The 22,811-nt window shown below is 38.7% G+C and overlaps 1 protein-coding gene across 1 annotated transcript in view; it reads right to left on the reverse strand.

Moving 5' to 3' along the window:
* Positions 1-15,933, reverse strand: part of LOC127237795 (60S ribosomal protein L29-like) — a 66,587-nt gene extending 50,654 nt beyond the window's left edge. The window contains exons 1-2 of the mRNA XM_051206189.1: positions 15,869-15,933; positions 14,825-14,931 (exon numbers count right to left, since the gene is read on the reverse strand). Coding sequence (XP_051062146.1) covers positions 14,825-14,931; positions 15,869-15,933 — 172 coding nt within the window. The remainder of the gene's footprint in view (positions 1-14,824; positions 14,932-15,868) is intronic.
* Positions 15,934-22,811: the final 6,878 nt, after the last annotated feature.

Genomic DNA, 22,811 nt, shown 5'->3' on the forward strand with positions numbered 1-22,811 from the left:
CCCCTTAAACAAAGAAAAAATAAAGCAATAAATGCAAAGAGAAACACCCAAAGGTCAGCCCTCATAACATACATATTGAGTGATATTTAGGAATTTATATGTATTTATGGATATATAACACACACATACACACACACACACATATATATATATATGTATACTATACACACACACACACACACACACACACACACACATATATATATATATATATATATATATATATATATATATATACTTTTCATGCCTAAACCATAACAAAAAGGAGCCCATAAACTTGATAGAGAACAAGGTACCATTTGGAAATAGTCTCTCACTGAGATCTTGTGTCCACTCCACTTCTCAGTTCTGGGATATGTTCTGATTTAACATGTGCAGATCTCCGTGTGTGCTGTCACATGTTTCTGTGTGTTCATATGTGTATCAGCCCTGCTGTGTCTGGAAGATGCTGTTTCTGCATAGCCATCTCCACTTCTTCCTCTTCTTCTGCATAGAGCCTTGAAGAGGGTTAATGAAGACATCCTACTTAGAGTTCACTTCCTCCTGCCAGCATGTTCAAATCTCTGCTGACCGGCTACTCTTAACAACAACAATGACCTCTCCTCTCTTTGTTTCCTGCCATGTTATGTTTCTCCCAGCTGCTACTTTCACTTAGAAATGTATTTATGTGACTTCATTTTTGCTTTGTCGAAATTGTTTTTCATTCATTAGTTTTAAATCTCAAAATGAAAACTATCTTAGAATTTATTGACTAGGAAGTTGTAATTTGTTTTTGAAGTCATTTATTTTGAACCCTTTATCCTGATGTTTTTCTTTTTCTGAACTTGGTTGTTGTTAGCAACCAGGAATGCTGCAAAATTCACTCCCCCGATGACACTTTTCATGGGTCTCTTTCAAAGGGGCTCTAAGTCCTTCTTTTGGGCAATCTATTTTAAATAACTTGTGTTTGTAAATCTTTTCTCTGCTCTTTGAGATGTAAAACTTCCTAACAGCAGTAATCTTCCTTGTCAGTTTTGTTTGTTTGTTTGTTTGCTTGCTTGTTTTGCTTGTCCAGGAAGGTGTCTCTATGTAGCTTTGGAACTAGCTCTATGGACCAGGCTGGCCTCGAACTCACAGAGATCTGCCTGCTTCTGCCTCCTGAGTGCTGGTATTAAAGACATGTACTACCCACACCCCACCCATTGTCAGTTTTAAAGCCCAGAACATTCCTTTCAAGAACCTGCAGGCTGTGTCTCTGAAAAGTCATCGTGAAAGAAGAGCAAGTCCTACCTCCCAGTATGGGGAGAATAGCAAGCCTGAGACAAGCTAAAAGTTCAGCTTGTGAAATTGCCTAGTGCTGTAAAGAAAGCAGTTAACTTTCCCACTGAGCAGGCTGCTCAGTGAACCGTTTTGACCCTGGTCCTCCCTAGCCTAGCAACCCACACTAGCTTGGGTCTCCTGATTCCCAGTGAGGTCATAGAGTCAATGACTCCCATCTGTCCATCTTATCCCACAACTACTTTTCTTTATGTCCCATGCTTTAAAATTCTAAAACTCTAAATGGAGCACTGTTCCTACTTGAATTTATATTGTGTTTGTCATGGAAATGGCTACAATTTTATACTGACCTTATAAATATGTCTGTTTCTTTTTTCCAGGAATTTTAAATAAAATAACTTAGAAAACAGATAAAATGATTTATTACAATCACAAATTTGTCATCAAGCATAATTCACTGTAATTAATTGAACAATATTGTCTATAGGACATTTCCATCTGAACACACTTAAGCCTCATACCTGTGTATTTCATGTTTAAAAATTCAACCAACTATGGTACAAAAGTGTCCACATAAACACAGATATGCTATTATTTTGTTATTATTTTCTAAGATGTGTGCTACAATAGCCATTTCTATAGCAAGCATGTTTCAGATTTTTATGATTAATCTAGAGAGAATTTAATCTGTTTTTGAGAATGTGGTATATTAGACGGAATTACCATTATACATATGAGACTGAGGCATACATGAAATTTGGAATCCATAAGGTATCCTGAAGCCAGTGCACTGCAGATAAAGCTCAACTCAAAACCAAAATCATGTGAAATAGCAAATCCCTACAGTAAACAGACAGCTCTACCTGCAAATGTATGACATTGCATTTAGTGAATAGAGGAGCAACTTTACACTTAGAATATACTTAAGAATCATCTTAGATTCACCATGCTGTGACTGTAATTCTGAAATAAAAGTTAAAATTTTAACCCCTAAAAACCTTCAGTAACCTGACTTTGGAATCATAAGGACTGATTTATATATATATATATATATATATATATATATATATATATATATATGCTTTTCTTTTTTAAATTTTCTATTTACATTGGGTATTTGAACATATTGTGCTTATAGTCTCTGTGGCATTGCTATTAAATAAAATTATGACTACCAAAATGAAAAACAATTGAGTCTTTGTTTTATAAAACATAAGTCATAGATTTGAAAAAATTAGGTATAATTATTTTTTTGTTCTTATTTATATCTATATAGTATGTGTGTTTGGTGCATGAAGAGGCCAAAGAGGGAAAAAAGCACCTGAAAGGGAAATTATGTACTTTTGTGAGCTATCATACATGTGCTAGAAATTGAACATGGATCCACAGGCAGAGCAGTGAGTGCTCTTAACTACTGAGCCATCTCTCTAGCCCTGTCTCTGGTTTAAATAACAAGAAGCAAATTGTTATCCATAAATAATCATCAAGCCATTTTCACAACTATTTATTTATTTACACAACATCAATCCAGCCACATTGAACCTCTTAGAAGAGAAAGTAGGAGGTACCCTTAAACAAATTGGTGTAGGAGACTGCTTCCTGAACATATCTCCAGGGGCACAGACACTGAGAGAAACAATTAGGACCTCTTCAAACTTAGAAGCTTCTGTAAGGCAAAGGACACAGTGGACAAGACCAAACGGCAGCCCACAGACTGGGATAAGATTTTCACCAATCCTATATCCGACAAAAGGCTGATCTCCAAAATATACAAAGAACTCAAGAAACTAGTCAACAAAACACCAAATAACCCTATTAAAAATGGGGTACAGAACTGAAGAAAGAATTCTCAATAGAGGAAATCAAAAAAGCTGAAAGACACTTAAGAAAATGTTCCACATCCTTAACTATCAGGGAAATGCAATCTTTAATTTCTCCCAAATTAACCAAATGATTTAACCTTTTTTTTTTTTTTTAATTTTCTTTTTATCTGTTTTTGTATTTTTGGGTTTTTTTTGTATGTATTTTTTTTTTTTTTTGTCAAGACAGGATTGTTTTGTGTGACTCAGGCTGTCCTGGAACTGTCTCTGTAGACTAGGCTGGCCTCTAACTCACAGATATCTACCTAAATTCTGCCTCACAAGTGCTGGGATTAAAGTTGTGTACCACCACTGCCTGGCCACAGTTAATTCCTAAAGACAGCAGTATTTTACAAAACCAAAGGCCACATCAACAAGCAAATTTCAGCAATGAAGACAGCAGCTCAGGAAACATCAGTAGCTACCTGCTAAATAGCTTTGGAGACTGTTAGGAATCAGCAGCCTGCTGACCCCTGCCCCCAACGATGGGCAGGATGCTCATGGCCATGTCATCACTAAATCAATCTTTACCTGGCTGCCAGAGGACTCAGTTGCTCATGTGCAAGCCCCCCTTTTAAAGCAAGCATGCCAAGAGTGCCTCTCTCTCTCTTTGGCCCCTCTCGCTCTGCCCCCCTCTTGCTCTCTCTTGCTCTTTCTCTCTGCTCTAATCTCTCCCCTGCTTTCGGTTGGGCACCAGCTACCCCTCTTTCTCTCCCCTCTCTCAATAAACTCCACGTGGGCACTGAGTCTCGTGTTTGTGTTTCTTAGGCAATAGTTGTATCAAAAGAACAACAGAGACTATCACCAGGTATTGGCATTGATTTTCAAAGTTTAATAAAACAGAGCGGTTCAACTACAGGGCTATGAAAGAATGAAAATAGTAGATCTTGCTCCTTTCCCTTCTGTGAGGGACTTTGTATGAATCTCTTAGGTGTCTTCTTGTATCCTAGTTTCTCTGGCAATGTGAATTATAGGATGGTGTCTCTATGTCTAAAAATCCATATATGAGTTAGTATGTAAATACCATGTTCCTCTTTTTGTGACTTGGTTACATCAAACAGGATATTTTTTTCAAGTTCCAATCGTTTTCCTATGAATTTTATGATTCCATTGCCCCCCCCACTGAGTAGTATTCCAATGTGTAAATGTACCACATATTGTTTATCCATTCTTCAGTTGAGGGGCATCTAGGTTCCTTCCAGGTCTTGCTATTACAAATAATGCTGCTATGAACATAGTTGAAGAGATGTCTTTGTTGCATGGATGTGGCTCATTTGGGTTGTGGGTTGGCAGTGAGTGGAGAGGGAGTTAGGAGAAAGAGTAGGGGAGGAGAGTAGAACATGTGGGACTAGGAATATTGAGTCAGGGGACCAATAGATGAGAGAAAATAAAAAGATACCATAATAGAGGGAGCCATTATAGGTTTGAAGAGAAAACTGACTCTAGAGAAATGTATAGAGACCTACAAGAAAGACCCCAACTAACAATCTGAGAAACAGTGGAAAGGCTACCTTAAATGATATTGATAACTAACTTATATGCCATCATAGAGCCCTCATTTAGTAGCTGATGTAAACAGAAGAGGACACCCACAGCTAAACACTGAGCCAAACTCCTGGAATCCATTTGCAGAGAGGGAGCAGTGATAAGAAAATGGACCCCCAGACTGATAGCTGAGAAATCAGCATTGGACCCACTTAGACCCCCTGAATATGGATCTCAGCTAGAAGGCATGAGCAGTCTAAGGGGCCTCAGACAGTGGAACCAGGATGTATCCCTGGTGCACAAAAGGACTTTAGGAGCACATTTCCCATGGAGGGACACTCCCTTATCCGAAAGACAGGAGAGGGCCTAGCCCTTACTCCAAATGACTTGACAAATTTTGATGATCCCTTATAGAAGGCCTTACTCTCCCTGAGGTGTGGATGGGGATGGTGTGGGGGTGTTAGTGGGGGGCATGGGAGGATGGGAGGGGGAGGAAACTGGGATCAATATGTAAAATAAGAAAAAAATACTAAATAAAAACCCACAGATTAACAACATTAATTTTAAACAGATGCTATGAATATGAAAAAGATTAAGGAGGATGTATGGGTGGATTTTGAGGGAGGAAAAGGATATGGAAATGACTTACTTGTATTATAGTCCGCCAAAATAAGAAAAGTAGAGAAGCTTTTCCTTAAGAGTTTTTAATTAGAATACTAATCTAACTCTTTGAAGTATATTGAAAGATTTTTAGAAGTTTCTGTATTTCTTATCCAAGTAGTGAATCCTGTAACTTATAATACTCTATTTCCTTTATTCTACATATTTCATTACGATATATTTTCACTTTCATATGTTTCTAGAAAAATTAGTATTTTCACTTATATTTAATTCATTTAGAAGGGTAGTGTTGAATTGATGTATTCATGTTTTCTTTTCTTGAGTTCTAGTTTGATTCTTTAGTTTTCTGAGGAGATACTTGTTATTATTTCAGTTCTTTAAAATTTACTCAGACTTTATTTATGCCTAGTAAGTATTTATCTAAAAAAAGTGCTGCATGTTATGATGAAAAACTATATTTTATAATTGTTAGATGGAATATTCCATAATTGTCTGTTTGGTATATGATATCATTGTTGGTTTCAACCACAGATGCATTTTCCTTGATTAAGTAAGCTATTGAAGTCCAATGATTATACTAGATTCACATGTACTAGTAGATTCAGTAATATTTGCTTTATAAATTTGATTATTCTAATTTTACATGCATATTAACTTTTTGTGCATGTTATCTCCATAAGTTTATTTTTTCTCTATATATGAATATCATTTATCCTCATTTCACTGTTTTATATAGCCTGTTTTATTTGTGTTAAGACTTCTTCTGAAATCCTGCTTACATGGTACATCTATATATTGTATATGCTTTTCACTTAAAACAAATCCAACTGAACTAGTTAATATACTTTGGATTGTGTCGTGTCATTAATTTCTAAAAGTGAAGAATTATTTACATTATTGTTTATGAATATTTGGATTATTATTTTCCAGCTCTTTTATTTGTCTGTCATTTGGCACTTACTTTGGTATGATTCTCTTTCTCTTCTAGTTCAGTTGTGTATGTTGTGGATTTGCTGCTTTTGTGACAGAAATTATCTGATTTTCTTTGTTGTGTGGTATTCCCATATGCATTTCTTGTGAAGCTGATATGGTAGTATTGAGTTACATGCTTTGGCATAGTTTAAGCAAAATGAATTTCTGCCTGGTTACTGAAAGAAGACTTTTTTCCACGAAATAAGTTTTTTGTTTTTTTTGTTTTTTGTTTTTTTTTTGGCATTTCCTTTTCTTTCCTTTTCAGTACTTAAATATATTACCTTTTTCTTCTTATTGTGGATAAATTTCTAAAGTTCTAAAGCAACTGCTTTTCAAGTTGCTCCATTTCTCCCTTTGATGGTTTGATATGTCTCCTTCTGTTCTGTCCTTTCATGAGTTCACTGTAGCATGTAATAATAATAATAACAATAAAAGTCTTTTCTAATGAGTCTACTTGAAACCCATTGGGCTTCCTGTACCTGCTATCCACAACTTCTAAGGCATTCACTTAAGCTTTACCACTTTAAATATATTTTCAACATGCTTCCTTTTGTATTTTCCTCATAGAATTACCATAATATAAACATTTGATCACTTAACAGCATCTAGCATGTCCCATAGTATATTTTCATTTTAGAACTTTCCTTCCTTTCCTCCTTCTATCTTTCATACTTCAAAATAATTTGAAATGTTAAGAGATTCTTATTTGAACAGTCTAAGTTTCCAATTTAAGTTTCTTTATTGACTAACATTTATCTTCAGTATTTTTATTTATTCTTTGTGTTATTTATATCCTTTATTAAATGGCTCATTCAAATTCTAATGTGTTTTAATTATTTTATATTTTTCATATTGGTATCTTCTAAACATAGCCCAGTGTCCTTTAATACACAGTTTTGAATTATTTCTCAGATATTGCATTAATTTTCTACACATTGAGAATTTTGTGTTCTTATGGGCTTTATACTTCAATGCATTTTAAAGCATCTCATGTGACACTATATTGTTACATGCTTATCTTTTACAGCAGCCATCACAACTAATTCTGTGGAATAATTTTCATTAAAAAAACCCAAATATTATTATGATTTTTATTTTTATTCATTTAGAGATCCAGAATGTGCCAGATTGGCATTGTCTTGTCTTTATTCAATGTGAGTTCCAAAGCATGATTTCTTCTATATTCTATTCTGGTCCTGTCTCTTGGAATAGTGTGAATCATTCAGGTTGCATCATCTCATGAAGGAAGCTGTATAACTTTCAGTTAATAAAAATCTAGTTCTGTAGAAGAAACACTGATGGTTTTTATGCATTACAATGGTAGTAGCCATAGTCCTACTGCTGTAAGACATTAAGGGATTCATTTCATGGGAGTCATTGGTAGTTGGTATGAGAAAAGTATTGAGCATAGTGTTTCATGAAACCTAGGGAAATAAAATGTTCTCTGTCCTGACCAATGGATATGATGTTTAGACTCATCAAGGCTTCAAGCTGGTATCCATAATAAATGGAGAGGGCATCCCTATGTTCCTCAGGATGAACATGGTTGCTGTTGTGATCCCAGGCTTCTAGGGTGTACAGGAGATATCTCAGAGAATGAGACACAGACATAAAGCGTTAAACTGTGAAAAGTTATATTTGTGTAACATGAGCTGGAAAGCACAGAGAGAAATGTCCTTACACTGTGAAAGATGAGTATATATAACACTGATGCTTGTGGCACTAGTACCCATAATTCTTAGATATTCTAAAGGCACAAGCTCAGTTGATGCTGATGCCTCAGACTTCAGCAGCAGTGGCTCTGAGGTTATAGGATTTAGAGAATTGTATAGTTTGTGTCAGAAAGCATGACACAGTCACTATTCTGAAACTATTCTATACACAAAAGTTCTATACCTAAAGGTAGATAATGTCTACATTTAACTATCAGTTGTTTTACACATGTTTCTGGATTTTTCACTACATTGAAAGTATGTTGGATATTTTTGTGTCAAATTGACAGAAGCTAAAGTCATTAGAGAGGAAGGAACCTCAATTAAGGAAATGCCTCCCTAAGATAGGGCTGTGGTCAAGCCTGTGGGGCATTTCCTTAATTAGTGATTGATCACAGAGGGGGCAGCTTATTGAGGGTGGTGGCATCCCTGGGGTCATCTTGCTACACTTTACAATATAGCAGGCTGAGCAATCCATGGGAAGCTAAGGAGTAAGCAGCACTGCCTCCAGGTTCCTGTTCTGTTGGGAGTTCTTATTCTGGCTTCCTTCAATGGAGGACTACAGTGTGGATGTGTAAGCCAAATAAATCTTCCCCTATAAACATGCATTTTGTCAGGGTGTTTTGCTACAGCAGTAGAAACCCCACCTGAGATGGAAGACAGCTTTCCCATGTCTCCAGAGAGAATTACAAATGATGCCATTATTTTGGTAACTAGCAGTTGTACACCTGAAACTGAGGGCTGGAGAAGATGCTCTGAAGGTTCTATGGAGCATATGTGGTTAGTGTTAGGCCCATGCTGCCAAGGTGTCTTGAAACATCCTGCCTAACTTCTTCAGGTATTCTCCTAAAAATGCAGTATATCCTTTGTGTCGTGGTCACCTTGGCAATGGCCAGTGAAGAACACGTCTATTCAGTCTTTTTCTGAGCCCAGATGCCAGGCATCTGCATTTGTCTTTTATGCTGACAGGAAGCTCCAACATAGCACAGGTCCTGTCTGTGGCAGGACCAAAGATCCAGACATGGTTCTGGACACAGCTCAGTCCTACAGCTCATTCCCAGGCTATGTCCTGGCCCCAGGTGGCAGGGCATATTACTAAGTTCTGTATGGGCCCAATAGCAACGTAGTCCTCAGGCAACAAGAGGGCCCTAGGTCAGGCTTAGTTCTTGGGAGTCAATGTAGCCTTTGGTGGCAACATGGGCCACAGTCATCAGGATCATGGACACAGACAAGGTCCTTGGCAACAGCCCATATGCCATTGTGGCTATTGTTTGCATTGACAATCATCCAGAGGGGCATGCCCCAAGTTGTGGCATGGCACACAAACACCAACATGTCCCCATGTGTTAGCCCAGACCCCAGGTATCCACTCAGCCTTTGATAGTAAAAGAAGCCACTGACATTACAGACTTTGTTGGTTGTAGAGCCACAGACCCAGACATGGCCTACTTTTGCAGTTTGGAACAGGAAAACACAAATGACTTGGAAGGTAGTATAGGCCACCCAAGTCAGTATGGTGGCAGCTTGACTCCCTGAAATCAACATGGCCTAAGGTGTTGGTCCAAGACTACAGGCATCCACACAGTCCCCATTGGCAACAGGAGCCATGAACTTCAACTCAGAAGTCAGCTGCAGCAGGCCCATATCAATTAGCCTCTTAATGATATTTAATCTGTCTAGTGTTTTGTCCTGAGTCTCCCAGGTTAAGGCCAGTAATTAGAGCAGTAAAATATTCTACATATTTGTGTCATTCTGTGATCGGAAGAATCTGAGTACTCATTTAACAAGTTATTTCAAGACATAAACTGGATCTGGTATGTATAAAATTGCTTTATGTAGCAAAATGACAAATATGATATCCATGTCTGCATACGGCCTAATTCAAGGATCATTTTGGAATCCATTCATGAAAAGGTTCCCCTGGTACCTGTGCAGGGGACACTAGATTACCTTTTCCTTAGGAGAATGAAAACACTGAAAAATAAAGCAGTTCTACTACTTATAAAATACAACTATGCTTGAGCCATCCTAAAAATAGAAGTCGTTATATTACTTTCACTTTAATAGTTTTTGGCAAAAGTTGAAAGGTCTAATATGCTTATATGTATAGTTGATATGTTTAATTGTTTAAACATTTTTCTCAACAAAATTGATCTTACTAAGTAATATTTTGTGAAGTTGTGCAGATAAGCTTGCAGAAAATAACTTCAGTTTCACTATTTTTAAAACATATTTTTCAGGTGACCATATTTAGTCTCAGCCCCTAGAAGATTTCATCCTCCCTGTCCTTATTAAGTGATTTTCACTGTCAATCTAGTTTATTCTGTTGGAAGATTGATTATTATACTTCAGTGACTTAAGAGCAATTCTTGAGAACTAATTCACTGTGAAAGTTCAGAACCCATAAATGGCATATCCTCTAAAGTGCTCTAAAATGAAAAGTGATCACCGCAATACTTACTATCAACAACAGAAGTAGCACAGAGAGAGCATACATGGGAGGCAAAACAAATATCCAGAGACTAAAATGTGGTGAGGCTATATCTCTTCAGAGATATAGTCTGAGGGAAAGATCATGTTTGAAAATATTGTGACAGGAAGTTGCAGTAGGGGCATTTTGAATTTTGGTTTATGTTCAGGACATGGGAAACAATAGATTGGTTACTTTTGGGCAAAATCTTCTAGACTGCTTGGTCTCTTCTACTTTTGAGCTTTAGGGTTCTTTCCATTATGACAGAATATTTTGGGGGCTGAGGAAACAGGCTCTGAGAGAATTACATGAACCATGGTGTATGGGAGGTCCTACCTGAACCTCCAGATCTCAATGTGGTTGGATTGACTTCCAAATTCTTGTCAGACTATCGAGTTAAAAAAATAAAATGGGAAAGAAGACAAACCATTACTACCCAATATAACATTAAACTAAATGGCAAAGTTGAATAATGAATATATGGGAACTTTATGGCCTGAAACTTGAAAGTTCATTGTATCTTTTTGGAATGGTTTGCTGAACACACTGGTAATGGACAGTTATCAAAACTTGCTTGAAATGAACATTTGTGTCTAGGAGATGAGTAATGAAGAAAATATGTTATTAGGTATAGTGAAAACGAATAGTATGTGTAGAAATGCATGCTTGTAATAACTATTCATTCAATTCTAATTAAAACCTGGGTACGTTTTCATGATGATCCTCAAGTTTTCACAGTATATGTAAAAACTCATTTAGAAAAGCAAAGGTTAATAAAGACATTTTAGAAAACAATAATTTCATTAAAAGTTCTGGGATAGCAGAGATCCTGCATTATTTGAAGACTATAACATTTACACGTGTATTTATTAATGAATTAATAAAAGATTGGCCAGATACTATGTCTATAATGGCACCTGAGGAGATTAGGAGATCAAGCACAGCAAGGGTTAGTACTAGTTATTTGTAGAGAAATAACATGCTGGAAAATTATTCCACAGAACTTTAAAATATTTGTCTGGAACAGATAATAAAATGATGCAAAAAGAATGTTGTACTTAGACTGGGTATTCCTAGCTCTTTTCCTGAGCATGTTATCTTGCTTATAATGATATTTAACACATTGGGAGTCTTCAATATTTCATTTCATGTTTTTCATTCAAATGAATTCCAAAACATCAGTATATATTTCAAAAGGAATTGTCACCATAATTAATATTTTAATAATGACAAAAAATAAAAACCTCTTTAAAAATATATATTGAAGATGTAAGTTAGATTTGCATTTATTTTCTTTTGGCCAGTGTTTCATTAAATAAGCCATGCATCTTTAATTTCATTTCTAAAGTTATATTAACAATTCTTCAATAAATCACAATAAAGCATGAATTGAAGGTATTTATCAATCTAATATGCTGATCTCCTAATAGTGCCACTCCCTATGATATCATGGAGGCAATTTACATTCTAACTACCACATTTGACTCCATGGTCCTCGTAAGCCTGTCTCAACTAACCTATCACAGTCCCAACAATGTTTAAAATCAAAAGTTCAAATTCTCTTCTGAGATTCACCCAGCATCTTAAATGTAATCCCCTATAAAATCAAAATCAAAACAATCATATACTTCCAACATTGAATGGCACAGGATATACATTAGCATTCCAAAACACAGGGGAGGGATTGTAGTGAGGCAATACTGGACAAAAGCAAGACTAAAAATCAGCTGTGCAAACTCCAAACACTACACCTTCAAGTCTGGTGTCAAAATGCTCTTCAGATCTCCAATTATGTTCTGCTTTGCTGACCACCACACAATTCTTTCTTTTCAGCTGGTTTTACTTGCTGTTAGCAGCTTCTCTTGACTGGTTTCCCATGGCTCTAGCATCTCTAACACCTTGCGGTCTCCAAGGCAATCTACGATTCCACTTCACAGGTTCACACAACAGTCTCGCTACTATGCCACCATTCAGGGACACCCCTGACACCTGCCTGGCTTCGTACCTTTATTCCATAACTCATTTCTTCTGTCATTAACTTTAGAGCCAGAATCACATGGCCAAAGTTGCCAAGTTCTATAGCTAGATGGGACTGGAACATGTCCTCACTCAGTTACATTTTCACCAGCCTTCTGTCTTTTACTGCCTAAGTGTGTCTGTACCGAAACTTGCTGGGTACACAAAGCTGGCTTCAGGCTCAGAGATCTTCTGGAATCTGCCTTCCCAGCATTGGAATTAAAGGTGTGTCCTGTGACACTTGGCTCTAAGTTTTCCTTTAGTTTCTATCCACAAATTGGAAACTTAGAAGAGTGGGATCTGGCATAATCCATTTTTCTTCTTCAACACAAGATTTAGCACTTCTTGGTGTTTCTTTTCTCCTCAAAATGTACCTTTTGTAATTTTCCCTGCTCATCTTACTCCTTTTTTAAAATTATAAATCTTCATTAGATTTATCACTAATATCCACACAACTAGGCTGTTTGGAGATCTTTTGCCAATGCAATTCATCTAATACTCTTCATTTAGCTTCAGGTAGACTCATCAGACAAGGGCAAAAGGCAGTCATTTTCTACACTAACTATCACAAGAAGAATCACTAGGCAGCACACTGTATCTTCTCTTAATGAAAGCACTTGAGCAAGCTTTGGACAGTTCAAATAACTATTACCACCTCTGTCTTCCATTCTCCTACTGGTGTGGCCCATTAAGCAGTTCTTAAGGCACCCCACTGCTTTTATAACCCAAAGATCCAAAGTCCAAATTCCACCAAACAAACAAACAAACAGAACCCCAAAAATAATATGGTCCAACCTATCACAGAAATAACTCAGTCCCTGGTACTGACTTAGGTTTTTACTGCTGTGAAGAGACACCATGATTATGGCAACTCTCAAATGCAGAGAGGGAGGACAAGACCAGGCTACAGAAACCCACAGAGACAGCTGACCTGAAAAAGGAGGAACTAACAGGCCCTCAGACTGGTAGATAGCTGATATTGTTCAGATTTATAGCTCCAAATTTCTCTGCATTGCTATAATTAAATTTTAAATACATTATATCACACAATGAAACAACACTTTAGTTGGGAGCATGAATTAAAAGACTAAAATTATCAATAAACATATGCTGAAAAGTTGATGTATTGGATTTTTGTTAGTACTTACAGCTGTGCTTCAGCTGGAACAAAATATCCAGCAGTGTAGCCACAGTGAGACAGAGAAAGGAAAGATAATTTTCATAGATGTTGTACAGTATAATAATAATTTCATGTAAAATACAACCATATTCTACTGGGAACTAAAATATTGAGATATTCAGAAATGAGTTAGAGATACTCTATTATGACGTATAAGTATAGTCAACTTATTTAAGCTTGAATTTGTAGTACAAAGTATATTGTAAGTTATAGTTAATACTGGCACAGTTTTTCAATTTTAAATATGATTTGTATTAAACAGATACCTTTAAAAACAAATGATACAAATATTTACTTCAAGTAATTAAAGTACATGAAGTAAATCATATAAATGAAAGTACCTTCGATTGGCTTAGAAGATTCATTAGTTACAAAGCACAGCAGCACTGTTGTTTCTGTTACAGACAGTTGATATATTAGCAATCTCATTGTTTCATTAGGGATCATAGTACTGTTTGATTTTCTTAAGCGTGCATACAGAGCTCTATGTTTAATATATTTAGCATTTAAATAAGTGAACATTCCTATTGGCCATTACATTCCAATTTCTAGGAGTCAGCAAATACTTTCCTGAACTAGAATTGATTTTAAACATGATTACCAGATAAAATAAATAACAAACTTGAAAAAGAATGGAAATTTTATTTCTTTTAGCTCCAGTTTCCTTCAATATAAATGTAAGAAGTTTTAGGTATGATTCCATTTTATTTTCTTTTTTAAAAAATGACCTGTCAGATCTACATGACCCAACCTGGATGGCATTGCCTTACATATGGAATTGGGGTGGGGGATGGAAGAGGAGGGTGGTCAGGGTGCATGTGAGAGGGCAGAGAGGGCAAATGTGAGGGAGGGAGGGAAGGAGGGAGGGAAGGACAGGGAACTGGGATCGACATGTAAAATAATAAATTAATTAAAAAATACTTTTTTTATTGACTCTTCATGAATTTCACATAATGCACCCAGATCCAACTCATCTCTTTGTCTTCTCCCATCTATCAGGTGGTGCCCTGAGCATAGGAAAACTCAAGCCTATTCCTATAATGACATGCTTCTATCATCAAGGACATATCCACTCCAACCAAGCCATACCTATTAACAGTGATACTCCCTATGAGATTATGGGACCAATTACATTCAAGTTACCCAATTTGAACTCCAGCATGTCCTCAGATAGCAGCCCGAACCTCTGTCATCATTCACCCTTCTAAAGTAATAGGAGTCAAGGACATTAACACAGACACTGGCCACGGACCAGAGATCATCCTTGGCTGCTGTTCAGGTCTGGATGACACCATGACCCCAGGTGGCAACACAGACCAGTCAGATCTGTATGTTCCCAGAGGCAGCCTGCCACCTACCCTACAAAACAAAACAACATTTAAACGAGCAACCAAGAACCAGAAAAACAAACTATAGTTCTTGGTGTGGAAGCTGTAGAGTGGTCCAGTGAGTTCCCACAGTAAACTTTAGTCCATACGTCTTTACTTGAAAGTGTTCCTTTCTGAGTCATTCATCTGGTTTGAGGCCTCTGGCTTCTGTTGCATTATCAATAATGGACCTTCAATGGGACTCCTCTCTGATATCCTGTGTCATGGAGATCCTGCAGCTTTGGATCTGTAGCTCTGGTCCCTTCATATGCTCCTGCAGTTCACAGATGAGGTGGCTCAGGGGTGGCCCAACTCCCGCCCCTGATTATGGGCCTAGGTGGTAGCTGGTTTGCTCAGATCACCAGCTTTATCTTGTAATCCCATCCAGGTGAGCTCTTCAGTATTGCCTCTCGAACTCTCACATCCTTGGGTTTCACTCACTTGCACCTACACCATAACAACACTCTCCAAATCTCTGTAGGGTATGAGGTGAAGTCAGCTCTCCTGCTCCTTTGCCCTCAGCTCCTGCTAACTTGCATTCCTACCAACAATGTCTTCTCTATTGAGCTATGGGGTTTCAGTGCAGGACCTGCTCCCCCTGAGTGATGCAGCTGGTGAAGGTCAGGATCAGCTCTCCCATTCTCGTATCCCTAGGGTCAGTTTTTGCCACCTGCAGTAGATGGTGAGGATGGAGGTGTGAGGGGCTATCTTCCCCTTACCCATACCACCATGTGGCAGTCAGGTTAGCTCTCCCACTCTCCCACCTTCAGAGCCAGCTCACCTCCACCCCTGCCAACAGTAAAGCTCTACTGTGTTGCTCAGGCAAGGAAGGGCCTGTTCTTCTAAGTGCTGCAGTTGGTGAGGGGCAGGGACAGTTCTCTATAGTGCTGTAGCCATTGAGGGTTAGGGCCAACTCTGTGCATCCCTACCTTCTGTCTTCAGTGGTAACAGGAGCCACAGGCTTCAACCCAGATTTAGGCTGCAGCAAGGCCATGGTTCCAGACATCATTATTGGCTGCCATTCATTCCTGGATGACACCATGGTTCCCAGGTAGCAGTGTAGACCACTCAGGTCTGTACTGTCCCGGCCTAGAATAGTCCTTGGACACTAACATGGCTGTAGACTTCTGTGTGGTCCTTGATGGCACCATAGGCCATCAATACAGCCCCCAGCTGCAGTTGGACAATGGACCCAGACCTGGTCCTTTGCAGCAGCCCAGATGTCACTGTGGATCCTGTTGGTAGTGCAGGTCACTCAGAAAAGCCTAGACCCAGCAGCAGCATGGCCTTTGAACACTCCATAGCCCAAGATGATGATCCAGATCCCAGGCATTTGCACAATCCTCGATGGCAACAGGAGACCCAGACATCAATGCCAACATTGCCTGAAGTAGGGCCATAGACCTAGGCATGGCCTTGCCTATTGCTTATATCCATACAATGCCAGGGGTAGCTTTTGCCAGTCATGTCTGTATAGACCCAGCAGTGGCGCAGATCTTGGACACTAGCATGGCCATAGGAGGCAGCCCAGGTCCCAAGCAAACTCTGTAGCCTTTTGTGGCAACATGGGCCATCAACACCAACATAGACTCTGACTGCTGAAGGAGCATGGACTCAGACATGGTCCTTGGAAGCAGCCCAGGCCCAGATGTCTTTGTGGCTCTAGCTGGCCCAGATCAGAATGACCCCAATGAAGCATTGCCCCTATCTTAAGATTTGTATTGCTATGAAGAGACACCATCACCATGACAGCTCATAAGGAAAACATTTAATTGGGGTGGCTTACAAGTTTCAGAGGTTCAGTCCATTATCATCATAGTAGGGATCATGGCAGGAAGCATGGCAGAATGCAGGCAGAGGTGGTACTGTAGAATAGCTGAGAGTCCTATATCTTGCAGCAACAGGATGTCTAATGACACACTTGGTTGTGCCTTGAACATAGGAAAACTCAAGCCTATTCCTATACTGACACACTTCTATCAGCAAGGACATACCCACTCCAACCAAGCCATACCTATTAACAGTGATACTCCCTATGAGATTATGGGACCAATTACATTCAAATTACTACCATTTGAACTCCAGTATATCCACAGGCAGCAGTCCAGATCCCTGTCATCATTCACCCTTCTAAAGTAATAGGAGTCAAGGACATTAACACAGATGCTGGCCACGGACCAGAGATCATCCTTGGCTGCCATTCAGGTCTGGATGACACCATGACCCCAGGTGGCAACACAGGCCAGTCAGATCTGTAATGTCCCAGAGACAGCTTATCCCTCCAATACTAACATGGCCTGAGGTTTCAGCCCAGGACATGGGCTTCCATGGACTTCAGTGCAACATGAGCCACAGATATCAACACAGCCCGTCTACAGCAGCGTATGAACCCAGCATTGCCTTTGGCAGCATTGTGATCCTGGACTTCATTATGGTCTTGGATGGCAGTATAAGACTCCCAGATGGGCATGGCCACTATGGGGAATATTCTTCTGATTGCAGTTGGTGGCCCAGACTATGGTTGTTCACAAGGTCCTTGAAGGTAATAAGAGCCATAGACAACAACACAGACCCCTATGCATTGTCAGGGCCATGTCATGGCATGTCGTGGCTCATGACATGATCCTTGGCAGCAGCCCATAGCCCTGGGTAGCCAACAGGATATCCATGTTGGTCCATTCCTCACTAACCTTGCTCCTTAAAATCTGCCTTTCTCCCCAGAACATGAGCCATTTTGCCTCCCCTTTTCTCCAATTCATTACTCTGAAATCACACACCATAATGGTGCCAGGCTGCTGCTTGTTGATTTCTACCTGACTAAGCCAAAAGGCATGTAGTTGAGCTATGGCTGTCATCCTCAAGTGCCCCTGTGTCTCTGATTACATTTTTCTTTAGTTGTTTAAGATATGTAGTTTTGTGACAGTTAAAATTTGCATAGTCATGACGCATGTTTCTTCTATTGAATTGACAAGGTAAAATTGATTTCATAACATGTTTAAATATTGATTTTGTTCTTGTTATTTTACTAACTTTGTTTCCTCTCACCTTCACAATTTATTATAGAATCTAACAGGTCACAACTTACCAGATAATGGGTTTTGTTTCCACCTCCTGATGCTGGCTGGAATACAACTTCTCACTTGTGTTTTGCTGTTACCTGTATTCAGTCAGGAGGTATATGCATGTCCTCTTATGCTCTTCCACAGCACACTCTCTGCTTACTCTCCCCTTCTTTTATGCTGCTCACTGCTCTTCACAGAGATCATATTAGTGCAGTTTTCACCTGCTTCTCTCTTAACAATAACACTACTAAGAATAATAATATATGTTCCTTTTAAATTTATTTCTTTCATTAAAGGAAGCAGTTTCTCATTATTAACGTGAATAACCATTGGAATAATGTTGTGGAAGTATTTTTAAAATCATCAAATAATTTGAAAATACACAAGTATGCTTCTTGATTAACTCAAGAGGGCACTACAATATATGCACAAGTGTTCTAAACATCCCCAGTTTACTAAGTATAAGGTCCACACATGGGTGGTGGTGACAATTCTCTTGTGTATTGTGCAAAGATGCCATATAACTGCTTTCACAAGTCATCTCTTGAACTCCTGGATTAGCTCTGTCAGTCAAGGCCACCTGGTATAAAGTACTTACTCTCTTTTAATTGTTCACATTGTCATAGTACCATCACTGTGCTATTTTTGTGAATGGGAGCTATATACTTATAGCTTATTAGACTAAATTTGGGGGTTTGTAATATGCTGTGCCTTATAATATAAAAACTTCTTTCCTGTCCTTATTACTGTAAGATAATTAAAATTTATAAGCATGCTTATGAAGTAGTGACTTTTCTATTGTGTTAATGTAACAATCATAAAAGAAAGTGTTACTTAGCCTCCCAGTGGCAGAGTTCAGAGTCTACAATGGCAGACTGAAGGCATGTCAGTAGGGACAGCTGGAAGAACATGTACTGATTCACACACAGAAGGCAGAGTACACTCTGGAAATGGCAACAGTCTTTTGAAAACTCAAAGCCTGGCCCCTAGTGACATACTTCCTTCAGCAAAGTCACACTGTTTAATTCTTCCCAAACTTTTACTAAGTGGGGACTAGTTCATTAAAAGCCTAAGATTTTGGGATCGCATCATAGAGTCACCACATTAAGTAATACTTTAACCTATATAAACCAAATTCATGGAGAAATCTGGCACTAAGGAAATGCCCAGAGATCTACAAGGACGACCCAAATAACAATCTAAGTAATAGTGGAAAGGCTATCTGTAATGCCCTGCCCTGACAATGAGATTGATGACTACCTTATGTGCCATCCTAGAGCCTTCTTCAAGTAGCTGATGGAAGCAGAAGCAGACATGCACAGCTAAATACTAGCTGAACTCCTATAATTCAGTTACAGAGAGGGAGGAGTGATCATCAAAGGGGTCAAGACCAGGCTGGAGAAACCCACAGAATCAGCTGACCTGAACAAGAGTGAGCTCATGTACCCCAATGTGATAGCTGGGAAACCCACATAGGACCAACCCAGATTCCCTGAATCTGTTAGTTAGGAGGACTGGGTAATTTATGGGGCCTCTAGTAATGGATCAGAATTTATCCCCAGTATAAGAATCAACTTCGGGAGCCCATTTCACATGGAGGGATATTCTCTCAGCCTATACACATGGAGGAGGGCGTAGGCCCTGCCCCAAATGATATGACAGACTTTGAAGATCCCCCATGGAAGGCCTCACCCTCCCTGGGGAGCTGAGATGGGATGATCAGGGGTTTGGTGGGGGTGATAGGGAAGGATGGGAGAGTGAGGGAACTGGGATTGACATGTGAAGCAACCATGTTTCAAATTTAAATAAAAAAAGGAAAAACAAACACAAATTTATTTCTAAAATATTGATGGTATACTCTTGTGTTTTTATTCTACTCCATCAAGAAAAGGTCTCAGAATACTTCTCATCAAACAGCCAAAAGACACTGAACATGTAGGTGCCTACAGAAGAGAAGACAGCTCTTAAGAAACAATCACTTAAGAAAGCAGAATCTGATATATGGTAAAAAAAAAAATATTTAATTGTAGTAAACTATTTCTATATAGAAATCTATTTCTCTCTACTATCTAGTATTCCTGAAGTCCCAATTTTTGTAAACCAATGCTGGCTTTGGAGTTGGATTTGGCTTTCCTTCTCTAAATTCAAGCATGTTGTTAAGATTAAATTCATGGTTTCTGCCTTAAATCAAGAAGCCAATTGGTGTAAGGCAGAAGAAAACAAAATCTGGGGACTCATAACTTATATGCAATTTTCTCTCTGAAATTCTAATTTTCTCACATATTTTTAATGCTTATTGTTGTCTTTCCCTAATGCATACCTTAAAACTTAAAAATTTTACTTTAATATTGATGTGTAACTTTTCCACAAGGAAAATAACAATTCCTAACAGCAGTCTTTAAACTCTCCGGAAAGAAGATGGGGCCCCACATCATCGTTTCCACTTGACTCAACCTGATGCATCTGAACTACAAACATCACCCTAAAACTGATTTGAGACTGTTTTGCTCGAGACAACTCATGACTAGCTAGCTGTAATGGTGCACCTTTTTATTATACCCTGGCCAGAGTTTCAAATAAAACTATAGTCAAGAATTTTCTGCCACACAGTGACTAGCTACATATGTCACAGCCAGTTCTGTTGAGAAATTTGGTTGCTAAAAATTTTCTTCCTACAGGATCCATTGGAGCAATCATTGTCCCATTTCAACAGGAAGTAATCTTAATATGACGACGCCCCCTTTCCCTACCCTTGGAATTTTGGGATAATAGTCATCGTCTTTGGGTTGGTTTTAGTTATTTGGGATTGGGTGATGCTTACACTCGGGTTTATCTTTTAGACAGAAATAGGGAATGGTTGGGAAAGGTATGGTTTAGATGGGATATAGGTAGATTAGCTTATTTTATTGAGAATTTGAGTAAGAATGAGATAGTATTTTACAGCTTACAGTGTTGTGTATTCTTATGTGGTAAGCTATGTAAAATTAAGTTTATATTTTGTTATATTGTGTTAAATCTTTCCACTTACAATGTTTTATGCACATTATTTTTTTACCATATTCTATGTATGTATACTTTTCTTGTATTCAAGACATTTTGTATATTGATACAATTTGGGATATTTAACTTGCTGCCCTTTATAGTTCTACCTCTTGTCTTGACACTTATACTCTACCTCTATGCTAGGGATTTACATGTATGTATATGTAATAGTTATATTGTTTAAGTATTTGTTCCTGCTTTATTCAGGGAATTTAATCAGTCTTTTTAGCTAAGTTCCCGAGTATTACAGATTATCTTCACTCACATTTCCTGTACCTATGAGATTAGTCAGATACAGATGCTTAATCTTCAATCACTTCATAGACATGCAGAACATGGCATTTAAATGTTTTAATATTAGTACTCCATTGACATGAGACACTGTTGCTCCTTACAGCACCGTGCACTTTCCCGAAAATATGTTGGACACTGTTGTTTCTCCTGCTGGAGTTCAATCTCGCCTCAGCTAATGGCCTGTTGGGCAAAGAATTGCCCCCATCTTGACCACTGATTTGGACATGCAGTCCTATGTGCTTGCAGGAGACAAATATAGAAGACTGCTTGACCTTGCCAAGTCAGGGCAAGACAGTCATTCTACCTCCCTGCTGTTGTTGTGGTCTGTCAAGTTCTCTTGGCCTTAGCCAAATCTGGGTGTACCAACGTGGCTGTGAGACCTAAGGTGACTGTTCAGGTGGCTTGCTGTTTCTGTCCTTGCTGCACCTTTTGGAAGTTGTCCATCCGCATTTCCTGTCTACTCTAGTATTGTTAATTTCCTTCTCAGGTCTTGATAGGGTTAAAGATTAAACTATCACAACTATTATTCTCTCTTCCTAGTTAGATATATTAGGTACTAGACTTACGTTTTCCAGCTTAGGACAACTCTATTGTAAACTCCATTATGCCCTCACCCTAGGACTAGATATGTAGGTCATTTTGTTCTCGATTTTCCTTTTCTTAGAGAACACTTGTTATTCACTGTTTTGTATATAGTTTTGTATTAAGCCTAAATATTTTCTTTAGACTAAAAGGGGAATTGTAGTGAGATAGTCCTTCTGTGGCACTGACCGCACCCATTGGGGGGTGGAGCGATGGGCAGAGTAACCTGTGGAAGGAGGTCAGAGGGGGCCAGGAAGGCGCTCTCTCTTTCTGGCGTGACTCGGACAGGAGAGGATCGGGTTGAATTTCCTGGTGTTCATCTGTCTAGGTTGTAAGTTATTTCTCCCTGAATAAACATCTATTTGGCCTATTTGTTTATCCTGATCCTTAGTTACCGCGATAGACAAGGGAATAACTCTCCTATCCAGGCTGTACAAGGGAACCCAGCAGGAGGAAAATTTTCAACAACAGGCAACAGTCAAAGTCACACCTTGTCTTACTCTTAGGAGTCTCACAAGGACACCAAGCTCACAACTATAACATATATGCAGAGTACCTGATACAGTCATGCTCAGGCCCTGGCTTGCTACTTCAGTCCCTGCATCATAGATGAAAGGAGTCATGTTCTCCTGGTGTCCTCCATCACCTCTGGCTCATAGAATCTTTCCTCTGCCTCTTCTTAGGGTTCTTAAAGAGACCTCAAATTGAGACTATATCACTACCTTGACTCTTAATGTTTAGCAGCCCAGAAGGAATCCATGTCCCAACTTGAAGGCTGGAGATGGGAGTTGGAGCACAGACTGACAGCCAGACATGATTGAGAGAGATTGGGAACATTATGAAATGATAAGGGTTTTTCAAAATTCCATTTCAAAACTGATATCATAGCAGT

The sequence above is a fragment of the Phodopus roborovskii genome, unplaced genomic scaffold (genome assembly GCF_943737965.1).
Source record: "Phodopus roborovskii unplaced genomic scaffold, PHOROB, whole genome shotgun sequence".
Classification (NCBI taxonomy): domain Eukaryota; kingdom Metazoa; phylum Chordata; class Mammalia; order Rodentia; family Cricetidae; genus Phodopus; species Phodopus roborovskii.